General features: G+C 58.1%; 2 protein-coding genes across 17 annotated transcripts in view; one reads left to right on the forward strand and one right to left on the reverse strand.

Annotated features, from left to right (window-relative positions):
* Window positions 1-267: 267 nt before the first annotated feature.
* On the forward strand, window positions 268-11,814 carry XRCC3 (X-ray repair cross complementing 3). Its single transcript, XM_067719888.1, has 9 exons — window positions 268-353; window positions 3,175-3,291; window positions 3,446-3,745; window positions 5,411-5,548; window positions 5,689-5,901; window positions 8,984-9,138; window positions 11,158-11,370; window positions 11,456-11,502; window positions 11,588-11,814. Exons 3-9 carry the CDS (start codon window positions 3,544-3,546, stop codon window positions 11,805-11,807), a joined length of 1,188 nt encoding a protein of 395 aa, XP_067575989.1. The 5' UTR covers window positions 268-353; window positions 3,175-3,291; window positions 3,446-3,543; the 3' UTR covers window positions 11,808-11,814.
* Window positions 9,843-19,845, reverse strand: part of KLC1 (kinesin light chain 1) — a 112,142-nt gene continuing 102,139 nt past the window's right edge. For 5 of the 16 annotated variants that reach the window (XR_010938534.1, XR_010938382.1, XM_067718411.1 and 2 more), the window contains 2 exons: window positions 10,582-10,654; window positions 9,843-10,220 (listed from right to left, as the gene is read on the reverse strand). Coding sequence is in view for 14 of the 16 variants with exons in the window: in XM_067717721.1 (XP_067573822.1) it covers window positions 10,218-10,220; window positions 10,582-10,654 (76 nt within the window). In the remaining 2 variants the exon portion in view is untranslated. Of the gene's footprint in view, window positions 10,221-10,581; window positions 10,655-13,046; window positions 16,371-16,391; window positions 17,524-19,845 lie in introns of those variants that run through there. The other 11 variants (XM_067717766.1, XM_067717731.1, XM_067717711.1 and 8 more) reach the window with 4 other exon arrangements.

Genomic DNA, 19,845 nt, shown 5'->3' on the forward strand with positions numbered 1-19,845 from the left:
CGCCCCGCCCCGCCCCGCCAGCGCGACTGACAGCGCCTCCGCCCAATAGCCACGCCAACCACGGAGCGCGGACCAATCGGCGCCAGATGTCCGTCCCGTCGCTGCGCTCTCCAATTGGCGCAAGGGTACCTCCCCTGCCACCCTGCGGTCGGCCACCAATAGGCAGTGAGGGCCGGCCCGAGCACGCTCCACCCCCTCAGGGCTATTGAGACTTTGGATTGGCCAATTAGTCGGCGACGTGGGCGCCGCTTCCTCTCTGATTGGCGTATCTGGCGCGAGGCGCCCGGCGCTCATTGGAAGAGTAGGCTGCGAAGGGTAGGATGGCGCGAAGAAGCCTGTGGAGCGCGGGCTAGGTGAGTGCGAGGAGTAGTGGTTGCCGTGGTCCGGGGCGGGATGGAGGCAGGGGTGGCCTTGGGCACCGAGAGCGCAGCTCGGCGCCCGCGCGGCCCTCCTCCTGGGGCTTTGGGGGGACGGGGTCGCGCGTCATCGATGCCCCAAGCCGCGGTTCGCACCCGCGGGCGGGCGGGCAGAAGGCACAGCCGAGCGAGGGTCCGAGCGAGTCCCGGTGGCGGGAGGGAGCCCGGTGCCGGGGTCGCGCGGGCTGGCTAGCGGGGCTGGGACCGGAGGGCCCCTGTCCTGGGGCCGTCAGCCCGCACAGCTGCAGGGCCAGTTTGGGCTGTGGCAGCAGTCTAGGGGCCGTGGGGTGGGGCGGGAGAGGGTTGGGGGTGGACAACCTCGGAGATGCAGCGCCCGATGGGAAGAGCAGATGTGCGTAGGTGGCAGGGTGCGTCTACAGGGCGCCCTGGTCCATCGGACGGCCAAGGCGGGGTCTGCCGGACACCCAGGTCTGGGGGAGTGGGGAGTGCTCAAAGCCTCAGGGGCTGAAGAGAGAAGAGATTCCCAGGGCAGAAGACGATCCTGAGAAGCGACGGGGGCCAGAAGTCCAGGCTGGCCAGTTCTGGAGAAACCACAGAGGTGGCCCAGCCGTGGGAGGACCTGTATGGCCACCCAAGGTCCCAGGTGAAAGCGTCCTCCCAGCAGCCCAGGATGAAGGAGTGCTCGTTGGCGCCCTTTGTGGGAGGGGGAGCCGGAAAAGATGCCCATCCTTGAGAGTGGGCTGCTCCCAACAGGGCTGGATACCCCAGGGCAGGTCAGCCTCTGGATGACCGAGTTCTGCAGAGTATGGAGACCAAATGATTCCCTTTGGATTTGTTAACAGGTGGGCTGTGTAAACTCAGGGTCGGCCTAATTTGGGTCGGGGCTTAGAACACACAGCCTGGACCTGCATCGCAGGCCAGCCACTTGCTGGCTGCATGACCTTAAGCTTGTCGTTTAACCACTCTGTGCTTCTGTTTTCTCACCAGCAAAACAGGGGTTATAATATTGCTCGTGTGATGTCTGAGTTCATACCTGTCACGTGCTTGGAAGAGACTAAGTGTTTGATAAAAGTCAGCCCTCGACCTTCCATTACCTTTGGTGATTTTAGGGCAACATCAGTGGAGCTGTATGTAGTTTGCCTGAATTTAGCTCCGAACTTGGCCAGAGAAAGAATTAACAGTTTCAGTGTGTGGGGATTGGGTCCTCCCACCCCGACCAACCCTCCGGGTCCTTTGGGTGGCTGTCTGGTTGAGCGGGAGAGGCCCTGAACACGTTTATTTTAGTGCATTAGTTTTGAAAGAAGATCTTCCCTCATTCTCCCCTTGAGTCCTTAGTTTGAGTCAACAAAAGCTGCCGGAAACCTGAGTGTTGCCCCCAGGGTGGAGGTGGGCCCATCTGCCGTGGCCCCGCCTTCCTGTCCCTGCGTGTGTTGGCGGCGTGGGGTCCTCAGGCCCCCTCAGAGCCCCAGAGATGCAGGAAAGCGATTCCACCTGGGAAGGCTCGGGGACGTAACTGGAGTTTCCTCAAAGTCTTGTGCTGGGCCCTAAGAGTTGATGCACCTTCACACAGCAAACAGCGCCCGCTGTCAGCTGTGCCCCTGAGACGGTACCTGCACTCGGATGCTCCTGGAAGCTGCCCCGCTCCGTCCAGGCCCACCCCGTGCCTGCTACTGGGTGCTGCCTGGGCACATGCTTGTCCCCGGTTGGAGAAGCACAGGCCTGGAGGGTGGCTGGCTCACCCGGGCCCTGCTCTTGGTCCGGCTCCTGGGCCAGTGTCGGGTACCCAGCGGGTGCTCCGCCAGTGGGCACTCTGCTTCTGGGGGCCCTACCCCCCATCACGGAAGCTTGAGGCCCTTCGGTTGGTGGTCACCCACTGGTTTTCCTGCCCCGTGTCCAGCTGCTCGTCAGGATCCGAGCCTTATATACAGGCACCTCCCGGCTGTGTCCCCATGCAGGCTCCCTCCTCCCCCCCACCCATCATTCAGAATCCAGACCCCAGCCCACTCGCTGCTCCCGCTTCAGGGCCCACCCCGGGGTGGGGCGGGGGGAGCTTCCCACACGTCCAGGGGAAGAACACACGCACTTCCTCTAGAATTTACAAACCCAGGTTGGTATTCTGTCCAGATGTCTGATGCCCGGGCATCTCCCACACGGCCTCAGGGTGCACTCCTAGCTACTCAACATCCCCCAGCCGCCTTGCAGCTGGTACCGGGGCCCTGCACTCAGGCCGCCCTTCTGCTCTGATGTGCAGTCCTGAGGGCCTCGGTGTCTCCCCTCAGCCTCAGCAGTGTTTACTGTCAGCCCTGCCCCGAGCAGCTGGCCTGGGAGCCCCCTGCCCCCTACGCCAGCAGAACGTGGGAGCAGCCTGCTGGCCCGGAGACCCCCTGCCCGGGCTGTGGGCCCCAGAGCCTCGTGCTGCCCCCTCCCAGAAGCTGCCTCCAGGGGCTCCCTGAGCAGACCGCAGATGAGGGGGTGTACACGGCCTGGTTCTTTAAGCTTCCGGAACGACCTGACACCATCCAGAGGCCCCGGCCTTGCTGCTGCTGCTGGACACTGAGCCTGGCCTCTGCTGAGTGGCCACGGCCTTAGTGTTGCTGCCCTGCTGCATCCCCGGCTGTGCCGTTTTGGGTGGACATGCCACTGGCTGCCCCTCCTGCCAGCGGGGAGGGCAGGCTGCAGGCCGGGCCGGACTCGGTGTCTGCTGTTCTCTGCTGGGGCAGCTCGGTGGTCACAGCGGTTCCGACCTCCTGGGCGTCCTCTGAGATCCACCACACGTGGCCTTTTCTGCTCTTTCCAGATCGCCGTGGAGACACACTTAAGGGAACTCACACCAGAGAACACAAAGCAAGCTCCACTCGGGTGAGCCCGGCGTGCACGGGCCTCTGACTGTATCCGCCGCCGTCACCCCAGAGAGGTGGGTCAGGGCAGGGCGCCCTGGCCTGGGGGGCGTGGGGCTGGGACACAAGCCGGTTTCTCCCGCCTTCTGCGGGGGATGAAGTGGGCTGACCTTCAGAATGCGAGGCGGGGGGTGGCTCTTCAGATGCATCTGTGTGTGGATTGAATCCTAGGTTCTGAGTTACCGAACAATTGCCCGGACAGAAGCGCCGCCTTGGACGTCTCTCAGTGCCGTCCCTGGTGCAGTGAAGCCTCTCCAGGCTCCGGGCTGATGGTGTGGCCCTGTCACAAGGGAACCGCGCACCCGGGCTCCGTCACTCTGCTGCACTCAGCTCCCGGGCTGCTCGAGGGGACGACAAGCGCGTCAGAATTGTGTCCCTGGGAATCCGTCCATCTCTGTGGTCACCCCATTGAAAAAATGGACGTGGATCAGTTGGACCTGAATCCTAGAATTATTGCTGCAGTTAAGAAAGGTGCGTTTGCTGATGTTTATATAAAGTGATTGTGTAAAAGTATGAACGCACAGATATACACACCTCATGTAGAACAGGTTTACCAGGTTGCCTGTCCGAGCCTCGGGGACCCTCTGGTTACTGATCCCAAGACAGCTGGTCCTGATCAACGCCCTGATGCTGGAATGTGCCGCAGGTTTTTCAGTTGTGTGTGTGTTTTTAAGTGAAAGGACTTCTTTTAAGTTAATTTCATTTTCATCAAAGCAGTACACGCACAGTGTCTGAAAAGTGAAACGGAACTACTTACCACGTAGGAGTCTTTTAGCAGCATTTTGTATTTATATCTGGGTTGCTGGCGAGTGTGCTTGTGTTGCTGTGTTTGATTTGTCTGTGTTATGAGTCCTCACAGGCCTCCTGTTTTGGGGGTGAGGGCAGGCTGCTGCCCGTGTGCCCCTACTTCCTCCACACCTCCCCCCCACAGTTGGAACACAGTTAGGGTCCCATTAGCCATCAGGGTTGTGACTAGGGACATAATGGCTGCCACTGAACCCAGGGTTATGACTGTTTCCTTTCTTGTACCGTCTCTGGTTTTTCCCCCCAGAGTTAGTGGTTGCCTCCTTTTTTCATGCACTGCATCTCCTCTGTACTTCTGATTATTCCCACGTCGCAGTAGGTCTGTCAGGCAGCAGTGGCTCTTTTCTAAATGCTCAAAGGGTTGGCCAGCCCACCGAGTCTGCTGGCATCTGGGCGCGTCCATCCCCAGGCTGCACTGGCCCCTCCGCAGCCCGGCTGGTGCCTCGCACCCGCCCTCTGTTCTCCCTGCCTCCCGGGGTATCTGTGAGGGACGCTTCGACATCAGGTGCTTGTGAGCAGGTGACAGGGGCCCTGAGTGAGCGCAGGGCTCGGCAGCAGGGTGCCCCCCTGCTCCTCCATCCTGAGAGCACAGCAGTAGTTTTGTTTTCCCCTTTCATTCAGTGTTTGTCTTTTAACTGAAGCACTCAGTGCATACGTATTTAAGGTAATTCCTGATAAATGTAGGTTTAACCCTCCCTTATTATGCTGCGCTGTTTGTCCTATTTTTTGTGTTGTTTTTCTTTTATGCTTTCTTCTGGATTGGTTGGATCTATTTTTAGCGTATTTTTTTCTTTCTACTCGTTTGAAAGTAATATGCTTATCTAAGCTCAAAATTATTCATTTTCCTCATGAAACACCAGCTCCCTTGGGCCGTTCACCCTGTAACCCAGCCCTCCGCGGTACTGCCACCAGCATGCTGACTCTTCTTTTGTCTGTTCACCCCACTGGCCATCCCGTGGCCTGGGTGTTCCTTTGGATCCCTTCCTGCGGCTTCTCCCTCGTGCATGGTTCCCCCGACTCGGCCCGGGCCCTTCCCAGGCTGTGCACACACAGACCTGTCTTGGGAGATGTGTCCGGGCGGGCATGGGACCAGGCGGAGGCCGCTGCTCCCGGCACCAGGGAGAGGCCCAAGCATCCGGCTTCTGCAGCCAAGACGTGGGCCTCCCCAGGCCCCTTCCCTCCCGTCCCGTCACGGTCGCCCTCTATCTGGGGGTCCCTGCAACTTCAGGGAGCAGGTGGACTGGCCCCTGCCCACCAGGTCCCCAGAACTGGAGGATACCTGTTGTCCCTGCTGTGTCTGACCTTGTCTTGTAATTGATTCTATACCTTCAGCCAAACTGAGGTCAGTAAAGGAGGTTCTGCATCTTTCTGGACCAGACCTGCAGAGACTGACCCGCCTCTCCGGCCCCGACGTGCAGCGCTTACTGAAGGCGGCCGCCTCACACCTGCAAGGAAGCAGCGTCTGCACAGGTGCCCGGTGCCCTGGGGTCTGGCTGGAGGAGTGGGGCGCGGGGCTGAGCCCAGAGGCCACGGCGCTGCAGCCCGAGGGGCCTCCTGGCCCGGGGGCAGCTGTGCGGGGCTGGGCTCACCTGTTGTTTCCCCGCACCCAGCGCTCCACCTGCTCCAGCAGGAGGAGCAGTTCCCTGAGCAGCACGAGCGCCTGAGCCTGGGCTGCCCCGTGCTGGACGGGCTCCTCCGCGGCGGGCTGCCCCTGGACGGCATCACCGAGCTGGCCGGACGCAGCTCCGCCGGGAAGACCCAGCTGGCACTGCAGCTCTGCCTGGCCGTGCAGCTCCCACGGCGACACGGAGGCCTGGGGGCCGGTGAGTGCGGCCACTTCGGGGGGCAGGCAGGGGTCCTGACCTGTCACCTCGCAGGCACCCGCCCTCGAGGCCAGAGGCTGCCCCTGGGGGCCGTTTTCCAGGGTTCCCGTCTCTGTCTTCACAACCGCTCTGCGATTCCTGCCTCAGGAGAGGGAGGTGGGCCAGGGACCCCTCAGTGGGAGGGAAAGTGAAGAGCCCCGGGGCCTGGCCGAGGGGGGACAGAGCCGGCCTGGGGTGACTCCGAGTGACATGTCCTCTGCAGAGGCTTGGCCCGCGGCCACTGTGACCGCATTAAATGTGGGGCCTGAGGCACATTTTCCTGAGAAAGTGACTTCCCAAATCAGGTCTGAAAGGCCCAATTTTGAAAAGAATGGCCAGGCGGCTCTGCACTTCAGAAAACGTGGAGCTCCTCCCCGCCAACCCTCAAACGCTGGGCCGCCTTGCCGCCTGCTTCTCGAAGCCCCTCTGTGGGCGGGCACCCCACTCATCTGTCCCAGTGAGACGCCCAATAGGGTGTGGGGCGAGGAGCTTCGAGGGCCGTGCGACTGGGTTTGGCTGTGACCCTTCTGTCCAGGCCTCTCCCAAGATGCGGAGAACACGGGTGCCGCGGCGTTGTGACGAGGGTCTCGGCCACGTCGGGGGCTCCCCAGGCAGCCCTGCCCCCGGGAATGGGCTGGAACGTGCCAGGGAAGGTTAGGGAGGCCTCAAGGGTCAGGAGCTCACCACTGACACGGTCAGACGGTGCTTCTCCCTCCATCCTGCATCTCTTTTCCAAGTTTGAAAGTCTGTTGAAACAGAATCGGGTCAAGATGAAAGTTACACACTCACAAATAGGGCACGCGGACGTGGTGTCAGTGCTTCTGGCTCTTCTCTGGGTCCCCTCCCCGGGGCGGTGCCGTGACCGGTACAGCGAGAGGAAGGGTAGGTTTAGCCGTGGCCCTGAGAGTCCTGGCGGGGCTCAGCCAGCGCACCGCCGGATCACAGGCCTTTCTTATTTATTTATTTATTTATTTTTGGCTGCGTTGGGTCTTCGTTGCTGCACACAGGCTTTCTGCAGTTGTGGTGAGCGGGGGCTGCTCTTCACTGAGGTGCGCAGGCTTCTCATTGTGGTGGCCTCTCTTGTTGAGCATGGGCTCTAGGCGCGCGGGCTTCAGTAGTTGTGGTTCGCGGGCTCTAGAGCCCAGGCTCAGTAGTTGTGGTGCACGGGCTCAGTAGTTGTGGTTCGCGGGTTCTAGAGCTCAGGCTCAGTAGTTGTGGCGCACGGGCTCAGTAGTTGTGGTTTGCGGGCTCTAGAGCCCAGGCTCAGTAGTTGTCACGCACGGGATCCGTAGTTGTCGTTCGCGGGCTCTAGAGCACAGGCTCAGTAGTTGTGGCACACGGGCAATTAGTTGCTCCGCGGCACGTGGGATCTTCCTGGACCAGGGCTCGAACCTGTGTCCCCTGCATTGGCAGACGGATTCCTAACCACTGTGCCACCAGGGAAGTCCTGAGGCCCTTCCTCTTTATTTAACTCAGTGGTTTTTATCATTTTCACAAAGTTGTGCACCCACCACTGCTATCTAGTTCCAGAACATCTCATCACCCCAAAAAGCAGCCCCATCCCTATGAGCAGTCACTCCGCACTCTCCCCTCCCCCAGCCCCTGGCAACCGCCCATCCGCTTCCGGTCTCTATGGACCCGCCTGTTCTGCACATTTCAGATACACGGGATCATGCACATGTGCCCTTTCACCCAGGGTTCACCCACGCTGGAGCACGTGTCGGCGCTTCCTTCCTTTGCAGGGCTGAATAATGTTCCTTCACGTGTACAGACCACAACTTAGCAACCCTTTCATCCGTTGACAGTCATGTGGGTTGTTCACACCTCTTGTTCGTGCGTGGCTTCGGGTGGACACCTAGGAGTGGGATTGCTGGGTCGTATGGTAGCTGCGTGTTCCGCTCTTTGAGGAACTGCCAGACTGTTCTCAGCAGTGGCTACACCGTTTCACTTCCCATCAACGACGCAGGAGGTTCCAGTCCCTCCATGTCTGAGCCGACGCTTGTCCCTCTGACGCCAGCGTGGGTGGCTTCTCACCGTGGCGCCGACCGCACCCCCGGTGGCCGGTGACGTTGGCCGTCTCTTCACGTGCTGCTGCTCATTCGTGTGTTTTTGGAGAAATGTCTGTTCCAATCTCTTGCCCATTTAAAAGCCTGGGTTATTTGCCTGTGGAGCTGTAGGAGATCTTTATATAATCTGGCCACTAAACTCATCAGATAAACAATTTGCAGTATTTTCTCTATTCGGTTGTCTTCTCCCTCTCTTGTTGGTGTCCTTTAAAGCACGGTTTTTCACTTTGATGATGTCCAATTTGTTTCTTGCTTGTGCTTCTGATGTCATGTCTGAGGACCCACTGCCTAACCCAAGGTCATAAGGTTTACCCGTGTTTTCTTCTAAGAGTTTTGTGGTTTGGGCTCTCATATTTGATCCATTGTGATTTAGTTTTCCTATATGGTATGAGGTAAGGGTCTAATTTCATCCTTTTGCACGTGGGTGTCTCTCTGTCCCAGCGCCATTTGTTAAAAATACTCCTTCCCCACTGAATTGTCCTGGGGCCTTTGTTGAGAATCGGTGGCCCCTGGTTCTTTTCAGCGCAGGACTCCGGGGGTACCTTCTGGTGGGGATTCCAGGCCCCTGGTGATGCATCGCCTGTGTTTTGTTTACTGGCTTTTCCAGGCGCAGCAAAGACAGTTACCACCAGGTAGCCCAGAACCATAGGAGGAGCCTTGACAGTGGAATTGAGGGAACATCCGCCCAACAGGGCCTGGGAGGGGCATCTCCCTGTGTCTGCAGGAGGGGGCGTTTCCGAAAGCCGGGAGCCCCTACAGTTCCCCTCGCTTCCACTCGGACAGCACAGGGTAGGCAGACCCACAGGGTGAAGTTCCGGCAGCGAGGGGCCTGCGCTGGGAGGTGGGCGCCGACCGGCCCCCGTGCTGGGTCAGAGGGGCAGACCCACGAGAGGCAGTGCAGGAAGGAGAGGGTCGTTGGCCTTTGGCGGGGCGGCCTCAGGCCACCCCCAGCTGCTCACCGCCCCGCGGCTTCCCAGGGGCCATTTACGTGTGCACAGAGGACGCCTTCCCCAGCCAGCGTCTGCAGCAGCTCATCGCTCAGCAGCAGCGCCTGCGGACAGATGTCCCAGGGGACGTGCTCAGGAAAATCAAGTTTGGCCACCAGATCTTCATCGAGCACGCAGCCGACGTGGTAAGCGTGTGAGGGGAAGCCGGCCGTGCGGGCGGGCCACGTGCACGACCTGCGAGGTCAGGCCCCGGTGCCCGCCTGCGGCGAGTCACCTGCTGGGGGCCGTGTGCTCCGCTCAGGCTGGCACTACTCGTTACCTGGACTCAGGCTGAACTGAGCGTCCAGTGTGTTTCTGGCAGCCTAACCCCAAGGGAAGAGCGGGCAAGGGAGGGCACCGGACACGCCACCTCCTGCCCCCTAGAGGAGGCCCCGGCAGGGCACAGAGGTGCCCACGGCCCAGAGGACGGGACCTGCCGTCCAGGCCACTGGCCCGGCAGCAGCCGTGGTGTAGGGTTGTACCTCTGCCTCTGAAGGAGGGGAAAGCCCCCTTGTCGAGCCCCCCCCCCCGATTGCTGCGCGCGCCTGGCAGGGCCGCTGGGGCGACACCACACCTGGAAGCCATCCCCGGGTCACGCGCCCTCCCCGTGGGCAGACGGCGGTGGGAACACAGAGGGCAGTGGCCCCTGGGGAGGGGGCAGGGGGCAGGCAAGCGGCCGGGGAGCAGCCAGCTGAGGTCATTGTTTGGGGCTGAATAACGAAGCAAAGGCTTCAGGAGGGAGATGGGAGACGGAGTACAGACCAGTGCACCGAACACAAGTGTGCAGAGCCACCCACCCAGGCCCTTCCCCCATTTAAGAACTGCTATAAAAAGAATTTCCGGTAAAGGATGAGCTGTATAAACTTTTAATTTTAAAAAATTTTACCGTAAAATACATGATCACACATAGCACGGGGAAGTGACACGATGAGCGGTGGCACGCGAGCCCGGGCTGGTTCAGGGCACGGGCGGCCCGGGGTGGACCGGCGGCAGGTGGCCGTCCCCTAGGGGCCCAGCACGGCCGTGGCTTTGCAGGTGAGTGCGCGCTGGCGGCGGGCAGCGCGGTTATTAGCGTGACGGTGCTCAGGGCGTGGACACAGGAGAAGACGAGGTCAGTGCTACAGGCTCCGGCTCCAGGCCCTCCAGCCTCGCGACCGTCCCCTGGCTGTCACAGGGCCCTCTGGACGCACACAAGCAGCACAATCCTCATCCTTCCGGTGCATCCTCACTGAGAAACGCAGCAGTGGGTCAGGGCCAGGCCGACCGAGACCCCAGCGGGGGGTGGGGGCACATTCCTAAGTTCTGTTCCGGGAGCAGCTCTGGTGGAGGAGGCCCCCAGCCCCTCGCTGGTGTCTGCCCAGCAACTGGGGGGCCCTGCCGGGGGGAGGCGGGAGGTGCGGACCAGGGCCTGATGCTGCTGCACAAACAGAGCCTCGGGGTCCCAGGCCTCCTCCCGGGGGACGGGGTCTCCAAGCTAGGCCCCTCTCGGAGTCCCGTCGCTGCAGCAGGCGGGTGCAGCCCTGCCCCCGCCCCCGGCCCCCCGGTGCCCCAGCGTTGCCTGAGGTGGCGGGAAGGGGTGCAGGACTCACGTTAAGGCTGGCGTCCTCCAGGCCGCTGCTGCTGCTGTCATTTTCCACAGAGAGGGGCTCTGCTGGAGACACCCTGGAGAGTTAACAAGCACAGAGTCGAATTTCATCCCAGACACCCAATAGCTCTCAGGAGTGCCTGACGGGATGGCCAGTGTGTGGCCACTGGGCACCAGGGCCGAGTCCAGGCCGGCAGGGCCATGCCAGGCGGCCCCAAGGGACAGGGCTGCCCCGAGCACAGTGCGTAGGGCCTTGGGGGGCAGGTGGGGCTGGCGTGGAGGCACCTGAGGCCCCACGCCGGGCCGGTTGGCGTCCTAGCACACAGCCTGAGCGCGGCCCGGGGGTCTTCACGTGGGAGGCAACGCTGGTGGCAGGACAGACTCAGGTCCCCGCACACCTGCTTCCTCCCTCCACTGGGTGGGGCTGGGCAGTCCTGGTGACCGTGGTGGTCCGGGTGGTCGGTGCCCAGCACGGGGCCACTGAAGGGGAGGGGCCCGGCCACCGTGATGGCCCAGGACGGGGCGTGGTGAGGGGCCCCCCCCGCGGGGGTGGTGACGGCCACCTCCCTTCGGCTTCCAGGACACCCTGCTGGAGTGCGTGCGTAAGAAGGTGCCTGTGCTGCTGTCGCGGGGTATGGCCCGCCTGGTGGTCATCGACTCCGTGGCAGCCCCATTCCGTTGTGAGTTCGACCAGGCGGCCTCGGCCCTCAGGGCCCGGCATCTGCAGGCGCTGGGGGCCGAGCTGCGCCGGCTGAGCTGCACCTTCCGGAGCCCCGTGCTGTGCATCAACCAGGTGGGCCCCCCTCCCCCCCCCCGGGGAGGGCGAGGCCGGGGGGGCCGGGTCCTCACCACCGCTGACCCCGATCTGGACCCTCCAGGTGACGGAATCCACAGAGGAGCGGGGTGTGGCAGCCGGGCCGCCGGGGTGAGTGGGGCGCCCCGAGGGCAGGGGTGGCGGGGCCCGCAGATCCACACACAGCACAGGACAGTCGGGCTGTTTTCTGTCTCAGTGTCGGGGGAGAGCGGGCTTCTCCGGCCCTGGGCATAACCTGGTCCAACCAGCTCCTGGTGAGGCTGATGGCCGACCGGCTGCGCCCTGAGGAGGCCGCCTCCGCCGCGCCCCGCCGCACCCTGAGGGTGCTCTCCGCCCCCCACCTGCCGCCTTCGTCCTGTTCCTACACGGTCACCGCCGAGGGTGTGCGGGGGACACCTGGGACTGAGTCCTGCTGATGTGTGGCCCTCCCTCTGGTTAGGGTCCCCTCAGGTACCAGGGGCTGCCCCCACCCCCGCCGGCTGCTGCAGCGTCTCTACAATAAGCAGCAGCTTCCTCCCCCTGGGCCCACGTTAGCTCCCGCCCGGATGCAGGCCCCTGGGCCCCGGCCAGACAGGGCCTCCACCTTGACCCCCACAGGCTTCGCGTCCCCTTCCCAAAGCTCCCAACACCCACGCCTCGGGCCACAGCGGGGCCGAGGTCAGACGAGCGCCCACTGGCCCTCCTCACCCCGTGGTTGGGCTGTCGGCTCCTGGCTGCCAGCACACCCCCTGGCCCCGGTCTGGCACAGGGTGGAGAACACACGGCAGGCCAGGCCGCAGGGTCCGGGAGAGGCATCGGGGCAGGGAGAGGTGCCTTGTGCGCTGCCCCTGCCACCAGCCCCCCAGCCCGCAGCGAGCGCTAGCAGCCTCGGCGCCGGCTTGGCCCATCTGCCGGGAAATCCGTTCTGGGCAGACGAGAACTATTCTAAAGGGAGAGCACATCCCGCTGTGCCCTCAGTGCCTCCTCCAAGGCTGGCCACAGTGGCCGGGACCGTCAGCCCTGGCCTGGGGGCGCATCCACTCTGGCAGGGCACTCCTGCACTGTGCATAGAACTCGGGACCTCCCATCAGCCAGGGTCCTGCTGCATCGGGCCAGAAACTCCAGAATCTGAGCATCTGGTCGTGGCAGCACAAGGCCCCACGGTCACCAAGGGACGTGACTGCCCAGTTCCGGCAGGGCTGCGCCGCCTTCACCCCCATCATCGCCCTGCCTCTGCCCCCTCCCCGCTGCTGCCCGGCACAGAGCAGCCCCGGCCGGACAGACGTGCCGGGAAGGCACTTGCAGCCCCTGGACCCTCACCAGCGCTTGCTCTTTGCCAGGCACTGTCCTCAGGACTCATACACGTGACGTCTGTCCTCACAGCCTGGGGCAGCCCTGTCACTCCACTTTCAGCGCCGTGGCCACCCTCCCACAGCTCCAGGAGCTGGACACTGGTCCCAAGCTCCCACGGGCTCACTGGGGCGGGGCGGTAAACCCGTCACGGGGCACACGCTCTGTGCCCGTCATTCTAGGACCGGATGATCCAGTTACAACTTTCATCGTGTTTTCAAAGTAGTCTGTGACCCTAAAAAGATTGGGTGCCTAACGTTAAACAGGAAAGGGTTCTTTTAGGGTTGGAGTTTTACAAGAGAGCCTTTCCACAAAAGTACAGGGGCTTTACAACAGGAAATAAAACACTTTATTTTTGTAAGTAAATATAAACAGTTCCAAATGATTTCTTAGGCGAGTTACACCAACAGTGAGAAAAGAAAACTACTGCTCCAAGACAGAAGGTATGTTTCATGGCCAACCCCCTGCAGAGGTGCGGACCAGCACAAGCGCACCCACATTCGGCCTCTGGGCAGCCGCACCCACCCACCAGGCAGACAGGCCGCCCTGGGGGTGCTCACCCACCAGGGGCCATAGAACTTGGCAGTGGGGTTTTCTCTCTGTGTCTCAGGAACACCAAGCCCCAAAGCAGTGTCCACCCTACCTCCCTGGCCTCTCAGCCAATCCCATCCCCCAGAGCACACCCCAGGGACAATCGGACGGTCCTCACAGGCCTGTGACCCCCGAGGGGTAGCTGCACACCACTGTATACACCATCTGAGTCCTCCTGTCATGGTGGAGAACTCAGTGGAAGCCGCACAGGTCTTTACGCATCAGCCCGATTGCACGGAGGAGACGCGTGCAGGACGATGCTCGCTTAGCTCACTTGAACTTCACCTTTGGTTGGTGCTATCCAGTGCTGCTTTAGTTTCCAGATATCCCATGATTACACAGTACAACGTCTAAACATACCAAAAGTTGGCCTCGTACAGATGTAACATGCCTTCCCCAGAACATTCTATGAAGTTATAACAATGAGTGCTACAAACTAAACTCTGAATTCTTAGCAGTACTTATACTTTACTGTAAAGACAATAACTAATTACATGATACTCCTAGCAGCCTCCTGACCAAACAAATAATAGGGACTTTTTTTAAGTTTCAGAAAATAACTACCTGAATCCCTGCAGCACCTGAAGTGCCTGCTCCGCCTGGGGAGGGGCGCAAGGGTCAGGAGGCCCAGCTCTCCACGACCTCAGCCCTCAGACACTCACGTAGACCCTCAGCTCCTCCACTGCCAGTCCGTCCTCTGACCAGGGGAGTCTAACTTGATAGACACAGCACAGTGTAGAAATGGGTGCTGGCCCCCTAGGGTCCCCTCACCAGGAAAGGAAGAGGGAGGGCTGGACCACCCCCACTGCTCTCTCCGAGAATGTTAAAATCCTGACTACCAGACTGCAAGTAGGTTACAACCTGGCTTCTCTCTATTTTGATACAAGTTCAAAAATCAGACACTGCCGAGTCCCAGGTAGCATCCCCTCTGAGACACGAAGGCTTTTACAACCCAGTTTCAGGAAGGCCCTCGAGCCTCTCTTACCCCGAATGCTGTCTCCATGTGGCCTTACAAAGGCCACCATAACCCTCGGGGAACCAGGGCCAGAGGGCTCAAAGCCAGACAAGGTTCAACTAAGGCCCCTGCAAAGAAGGTCTCTTTTCACCAACTGGAAGCTTAAAATTAAATCCTGTTCTTAGCCTCATGTTTATTCTTTCTAAATGCCCTTTGTTTTTCCAGAGACAACTGTCACTAAGGGAAACCGAGTGGGTTTCAGATGTCCTGTACCAGATCTGTGGCTGGGAGGAAACTTCAATGTAGTGGGAGGAGGAGCCAGGACAGCTTGGTCCCCTCCTGGTTCTGATGTGACACAGACACATCACCCCCACTGCACCTAAACGTGAACCTGAAAGGGCCACAGTGCCCACATGGGGACACAGCTCTGCTCTTTTTTCCAGTGGTTTCTTACAACCCATCATATTTTTTTAAACACCTCTAGAGGGCATTTTGAAAGTTCCTGATCCATCGGAAACTGCAAAACCTAAGGAGTCAGGAGCTGAGGAAAGGAGCGTGGCCAGAGGAGACAGGCTGCAGGAGACCGGTCAGCCTCGAGGGCCCCCAACACCGGGCCAGGGTGTCTGCCTCTGGGGGGGCACAGCAGCTCTCACCAACACAAGCACCAGTGCCCTGAGGTGATCCACTACTGAATTATAGAAACTTTTAAACAAAACTTAAGTTAAAGTCTAGGCTTGCTGTACCGAAACCCCAGGACGCTGCTGCCTCTAGCCCTCAGTCCGAGGTCCACAGTGGGGGTGAAGGACACGTGCAGTCCAAGGGCACCCCACAGTGAGCACCCCCTAGTCCCCACAGGGAGCCCAGGGAGCACGTAGCACCCCAGCCCAGTGCAGTTGTTGAGGAAAAGGTGGCTGGAAGCGCCTTTGCTCAGTGACACCACCCATATGATAACATTAAGGTAAACTAGAAACTAACCCTGACAACATTTCACAAGGACGCTCACAGCTTTCCAGATCCTTTCAAACCTCCTCAGCAGGGATGTGCCCTTGTACAGCTGGCATCATCTGGAATTACACCTTCTTAGCCTACCAGCTAGTCTCACGGATTCCCTTAAGCAGTAATGTCTCAGGGTTGGTTTGAAAATGTATTTGTCAGGCCTTCCCTGGTGGTGCAGTGGTTAAGAATCCGCCTGCCAGTGCAGGGGGCACGGGTTCAATCCTTGGTCCGGGAACTGAGCCTGTGCTCTAGAGCCCGTGACCCACAACTACTGAGCCTGTGAGCCACAACTACTGAAGCCTGCACACCTAGGGCCCGTGCTCTGCAACAAGAGAAGCCCCCGCAATAAGAAGCCTGCACACCGCAACAAAGAGTAGCCCCCGCTCACCACAACTAGAGAAAAGCCCGTGCACGGCAACAAAGACCCAATGCAGCCAAAAATAAATTAAAAAAATAAAATAAGATGCATCTGTCAGAACCCACCCTGTGTTACTTAACGCTACAAAGAAAAGCTTTTTAAAAGGAACACATGCATCTCCGTGTGCTAGTGTACAGAGGCCTGGAGGAGGGAAAAGGGCTCCAAAGGGGCTGAGATGCAGACCAGGAGGGGGTGCAGGCCTCCCCGCAGCTACCCCATCTCCCCCGCTCCCTAATCCCAGCATCGCTGCCACAGGTCACTGGATTCCTAGTCTCAAAGGATGTAGTTTAAGGTTCCAGTCTTAATGAACAGCCTTAACACAGTATTACAATTGCAAGCAGGTTTCGGTGCTGGGGCTGGTGTCCATGAGCAGCGGCCGACCCCGAGTGCGCTGAGCCAGCTCCATACCTGGCCGGGTCCCGCCGCCGGGCTTTGGCAGCTCTCGGGCACTAGGGCTGCAGACCGCCTAACAGAATTCGGGGCAAACCTCCAGCAGGTGGTGGAGGTCACCATCCAGCAAAGGAGGCGACCCCAGGGCCGCCCTGCATGGGGGAGGGGCCTGGCCAAGCTTTGAGGGTCTCAGCGCTCATTAGCCTTGGGGGTTAATCTAGCTCTGCCTCGACCCGTGGGGGCCAGGTCGGCGTGGCTGGCACTGAGAGCTCTGGAGTCTGCCAAACAATTATTTCGTTCCTGCGTGAAAAAACAAATGGAAAAATTATTCTTAACCAGTACCTCACATGACGCCAGCTTCCAGTGGTCTCGGCACTAACAATAGCTGCACAACTCACATCAACACACGAGAGTCCTGATGCTCAGATGTGTGTGTGCAAAACACAAGAAAGGGGAGCAAAAGGACTGTTAGCTCCAGACCTTTTAAAAACAAAAGTAGTTTCTTCTATCGTCATCGTCAGGAGTGCATCCTCCCAGCACCCTGCAGCTTTTAAACTAGAGGCCCGATGACAGCATCCTGGGAACAGCCGCCCCCCCGCAGCGTGCTGGGGGTGAGGGGGAAGGCCAGCACTCCTGCCGGCCCGTCACCGTCCCTGTGCGTCAAATAGTTTACCGGTGGGACTGAGTTGACTGGGAGAGCTGCTGCACCAACAGGTGTGGGGACCAGGACACCTGGTCCTGGTGGACAGCAGCCAGGCCACAGAAGGGGCCAGAGGCCTGGGCGCACCCAACAGTCACACATGGAAAATAAAAAGGCCATTTGTAATGGAGAACAGGATGCCAACAGTTTGAAGTGCAAAGGTGACCGGTCTGTGCGAGACTTGGACAGGTGACAAAGTGCTAAAGACTATTTGTCAAAGTGACCGTACTTAGTGAAGTTCTGAATAGTTTTAAAACACTGAACAGCTTAGCTAGACATTATATTAGTTATAAACTACTAGAAGCTAAAATCATACAAATAATACAAATTAACAACTGGCCAAGTTTTGATATTACTTCATCAGAATATTTAATTTTTAATTGTCAATCAACGTATTTGTAAAGATCATTAATTCGTACACTGAGAATGTTCACAACATTCCCATAATTCAGATGGTTAAGTTCATGCCGACTATGAAAGTGTCATTTATGGTGTCTATGTGTCCTGAATCAGGAACACTAAAATGCCCACAGGCTGTGCTGAAAGGGTAGCAGCGGTGGGGAAAGGCCAGCCAACATGTAAAGGGTGTAAGTGGGGCAGTCCCCACAGGCTCTGCTCAAAGGGCAGCAGTGGTGAGGAAGGTCCAGCCAATATGTAAAGCGTGTAAGTGGGGCAGGGCTCCTTACTTGGAAATGGTCTGCGGCCGCCGTGCCACCCACGTTAAGGACAGTCAGAGAACTGGCACGCTTCATGCTGCACCCAGGACGGCGGACATGCAAGGACAAACCGTCAGCATATCAGTCAACCAGGAGCAGAGAGCACAGCAAAGCCACCCCTCCAAAGCTTCTGTCACCATGGGGGCCTGGAACCATCCCTAACGGAGAGGAGACCTTTATCTCACCCAGACTGGGATACCCACTGGGATACACGTACAACCCAGATCTACTCTATTGCACCCAGCAGAAAAAAGCGAAGTTCCTCTGCGTCTTTCTCAGCAAAAAGTTTATCTTTGAGCCCCATAAAGCCAGTGTCGCTGCAGTTTCACTTGTTAAAACCTGGCTCCTATAGGAGCAGAGGGGCTCTGCCAATGCCACCCGCTGACTTCGGCGTGGGAGCCCGAGGAGCCTCCTGAGATGAGTTTCAGGAAGGGATCCTCAACGACTCCCGTAAACCTCGCCCCTAAGTGATCGCGTCAGAGAGAGACCCTCAAGGGACTTCCCTGGTGGCACAGTGGGTAAGACTCTGCGCTCCCAATGTAGGGGACCCGGGTTCCATCCCTGGTCGGAGAACTAGATCCCACATGCATGCCGCAACTAAGGAGCCCACCGGCCACAACTAAGACCCGGCGCAACCAAATAAATAAATATTAAAAAAAGAAAGAGAAACCGTCAAAGCTCAGTATTAAGATCAAATGCATAAATATATTTTGTAGATTTTTCTATATTAAAACTAGGCAAAAATAATTTTTTATTAGTAAAATAAACTCTAAGGCTAGTATTTCTCTGCTCAGAAACCAAAATTTAAAACATATTTCATGGCTTTACATTTACAAAAAACATACTGATTTTTATATATATATATATATAAAATTTACTTTTTTCTCCCGTTTAACACCTTTAAGATACTTAATAAAATATCTTACAAATTACCTATAATCTAAACTTACAGACAGTCGTAAAATTACTGTAATTGCTTACTGCCACCACAGATGACCTCAAACAAAGCCACCTTCTCTTTTAAAGCTAAAAGAACCAATATGAAGGGTTATTTTTAAACGTTTATAATAGGATCAGTAATTCTGAATTTGAACTACTATGAAATCAACAGTGACCACTATTATTTACAAGCTGAGGGCATGGCTGCAAGGGTGAAGCACAGGTGTGAAGGCTGAGCACAACCAGACACAGACACACACACGCACGCGCGCACCAGCTGCAGGGACCAAAGGTCCACGTGATGGACGCATGGCCGCCAGCGCCACAGGCACAGTGCCAGGCAAACAGCAGGCGCTTACTGAGCTCTCACTAAACAAACTACACTAAAAGCAAAACCTTAACTGGCTCATCCCCAAGTATTACAGAACTCACTCCCCAAACTTCCCACCTAGGACAAGACAAAAACATCCCAATGAACCCCACACAAGTGTTGCCAGAGCTCTGGACAGGTTTTCCTCTATTCAGAACCACTAAAGGACAAAGGATAAAATCAAACCAAATCACCAGTGAATTATATTCTGCCATATTTAATTATTCTGTTACTTAATTGGCCAGCTACCTTTTCCTAAGAAAGGTACACAAACTTTGTCCGCAAACCTCCTTTTCTTTACAAGGTGAAGTGAAAGAACAACTTGCCCCATCAGTGACTCCTCAGAATCGCACCCACACTCTCACTGAAGCCCGCGGTGCCCAGACCATCCAGCAGTCCAGTGCTTCCCTGGAGCTGTGCCCACTGCAGGCTGCAGACCCTGCTCCCGGGGCACCCACTTCAGTGATTCTCACAACGTGGCCCACCCAGCAGCGCTGGCGCTACCCGGGAACTTGCTAGAAAGGCAAATTCGCCCCGCCCCCCCACCCCACCCCAGCCCCACTGCATCAGAAACGCAGGGGTGGGCCTTGCGGTCTGTTTTAGGAACCCTCCAGGAGACGCTGAGGCATGCTCCAGTTTGAGAGCCACTGGTCTAGTTAATAAAGATCGCTGCTCTTACCTGGAAAGATTACTTTGTTTCATGCATTTGACGGGATAAACTTTCTAAATTATTTAGTTTTTCAAAACGTTTAGTAAGATATCAACCCAAATAACATCACATGGGAAAACTGTTAAGATATGCAAGTGTGTGGGTCTACTTTTCATCAGGTCAGGCTGGCAAAGCGTTCTTAGCGCCGTGAACATCCGTACTGGGGAGCGTCCACACATGCGGCGTCACGGGAAAGACAGAAAGACGTGAAGAAGGAGAAACTGTGAGTTCTGCCGTGTCCAGGACTCGGTGCCAGAGTTGGACGCTGCCCTAACGAGCTCTGAGACATCCAGAACCCCAGGCCACAGTGCGTCTGCCCTGGCAGAACCGGCCGACGGCCT

Source organism: Pseudorca crassidens, chromosome 1 (genome assembly GCF_039906515.1).
Source record: "Pseudorca crassidens isolate mPseCra1 chromosome 1, mPseCra1.hap1, whole genome shotgun sequence".
NCBI classification, from domain to species: Eukaryota; Metazoa; Chordata; class Mammalia; order Artiodactyla; family Delphinidae; genus Pseudorca; species Pseudorca crassidens.

Bases quoted from the DNA above. Each gene is read 5' to 3' on its own strand.
- XRCC3 (XM_067719888.1), top strand. From the start codon at position 3,544: ATGGTGTGGCCCTGTCACAAGGGAACCGCGCACCCGGGCTCCGTCACT. The intron at 5,902-8,983 runs GTGAGTGCGGCC...GCGGCTTCCCAG, and splicing joins ACACGGAGGCCTGGGGGCCG to GGGCCATTTACGTGTGCACA. The intron at 9,139-11,157 runs GTAAGCGTGTGA...TTCGGCTTCCAG, and splicing joins TCGAGCACGCAGCCGACGTG to GACACCCTGCTGGAGTGCGT.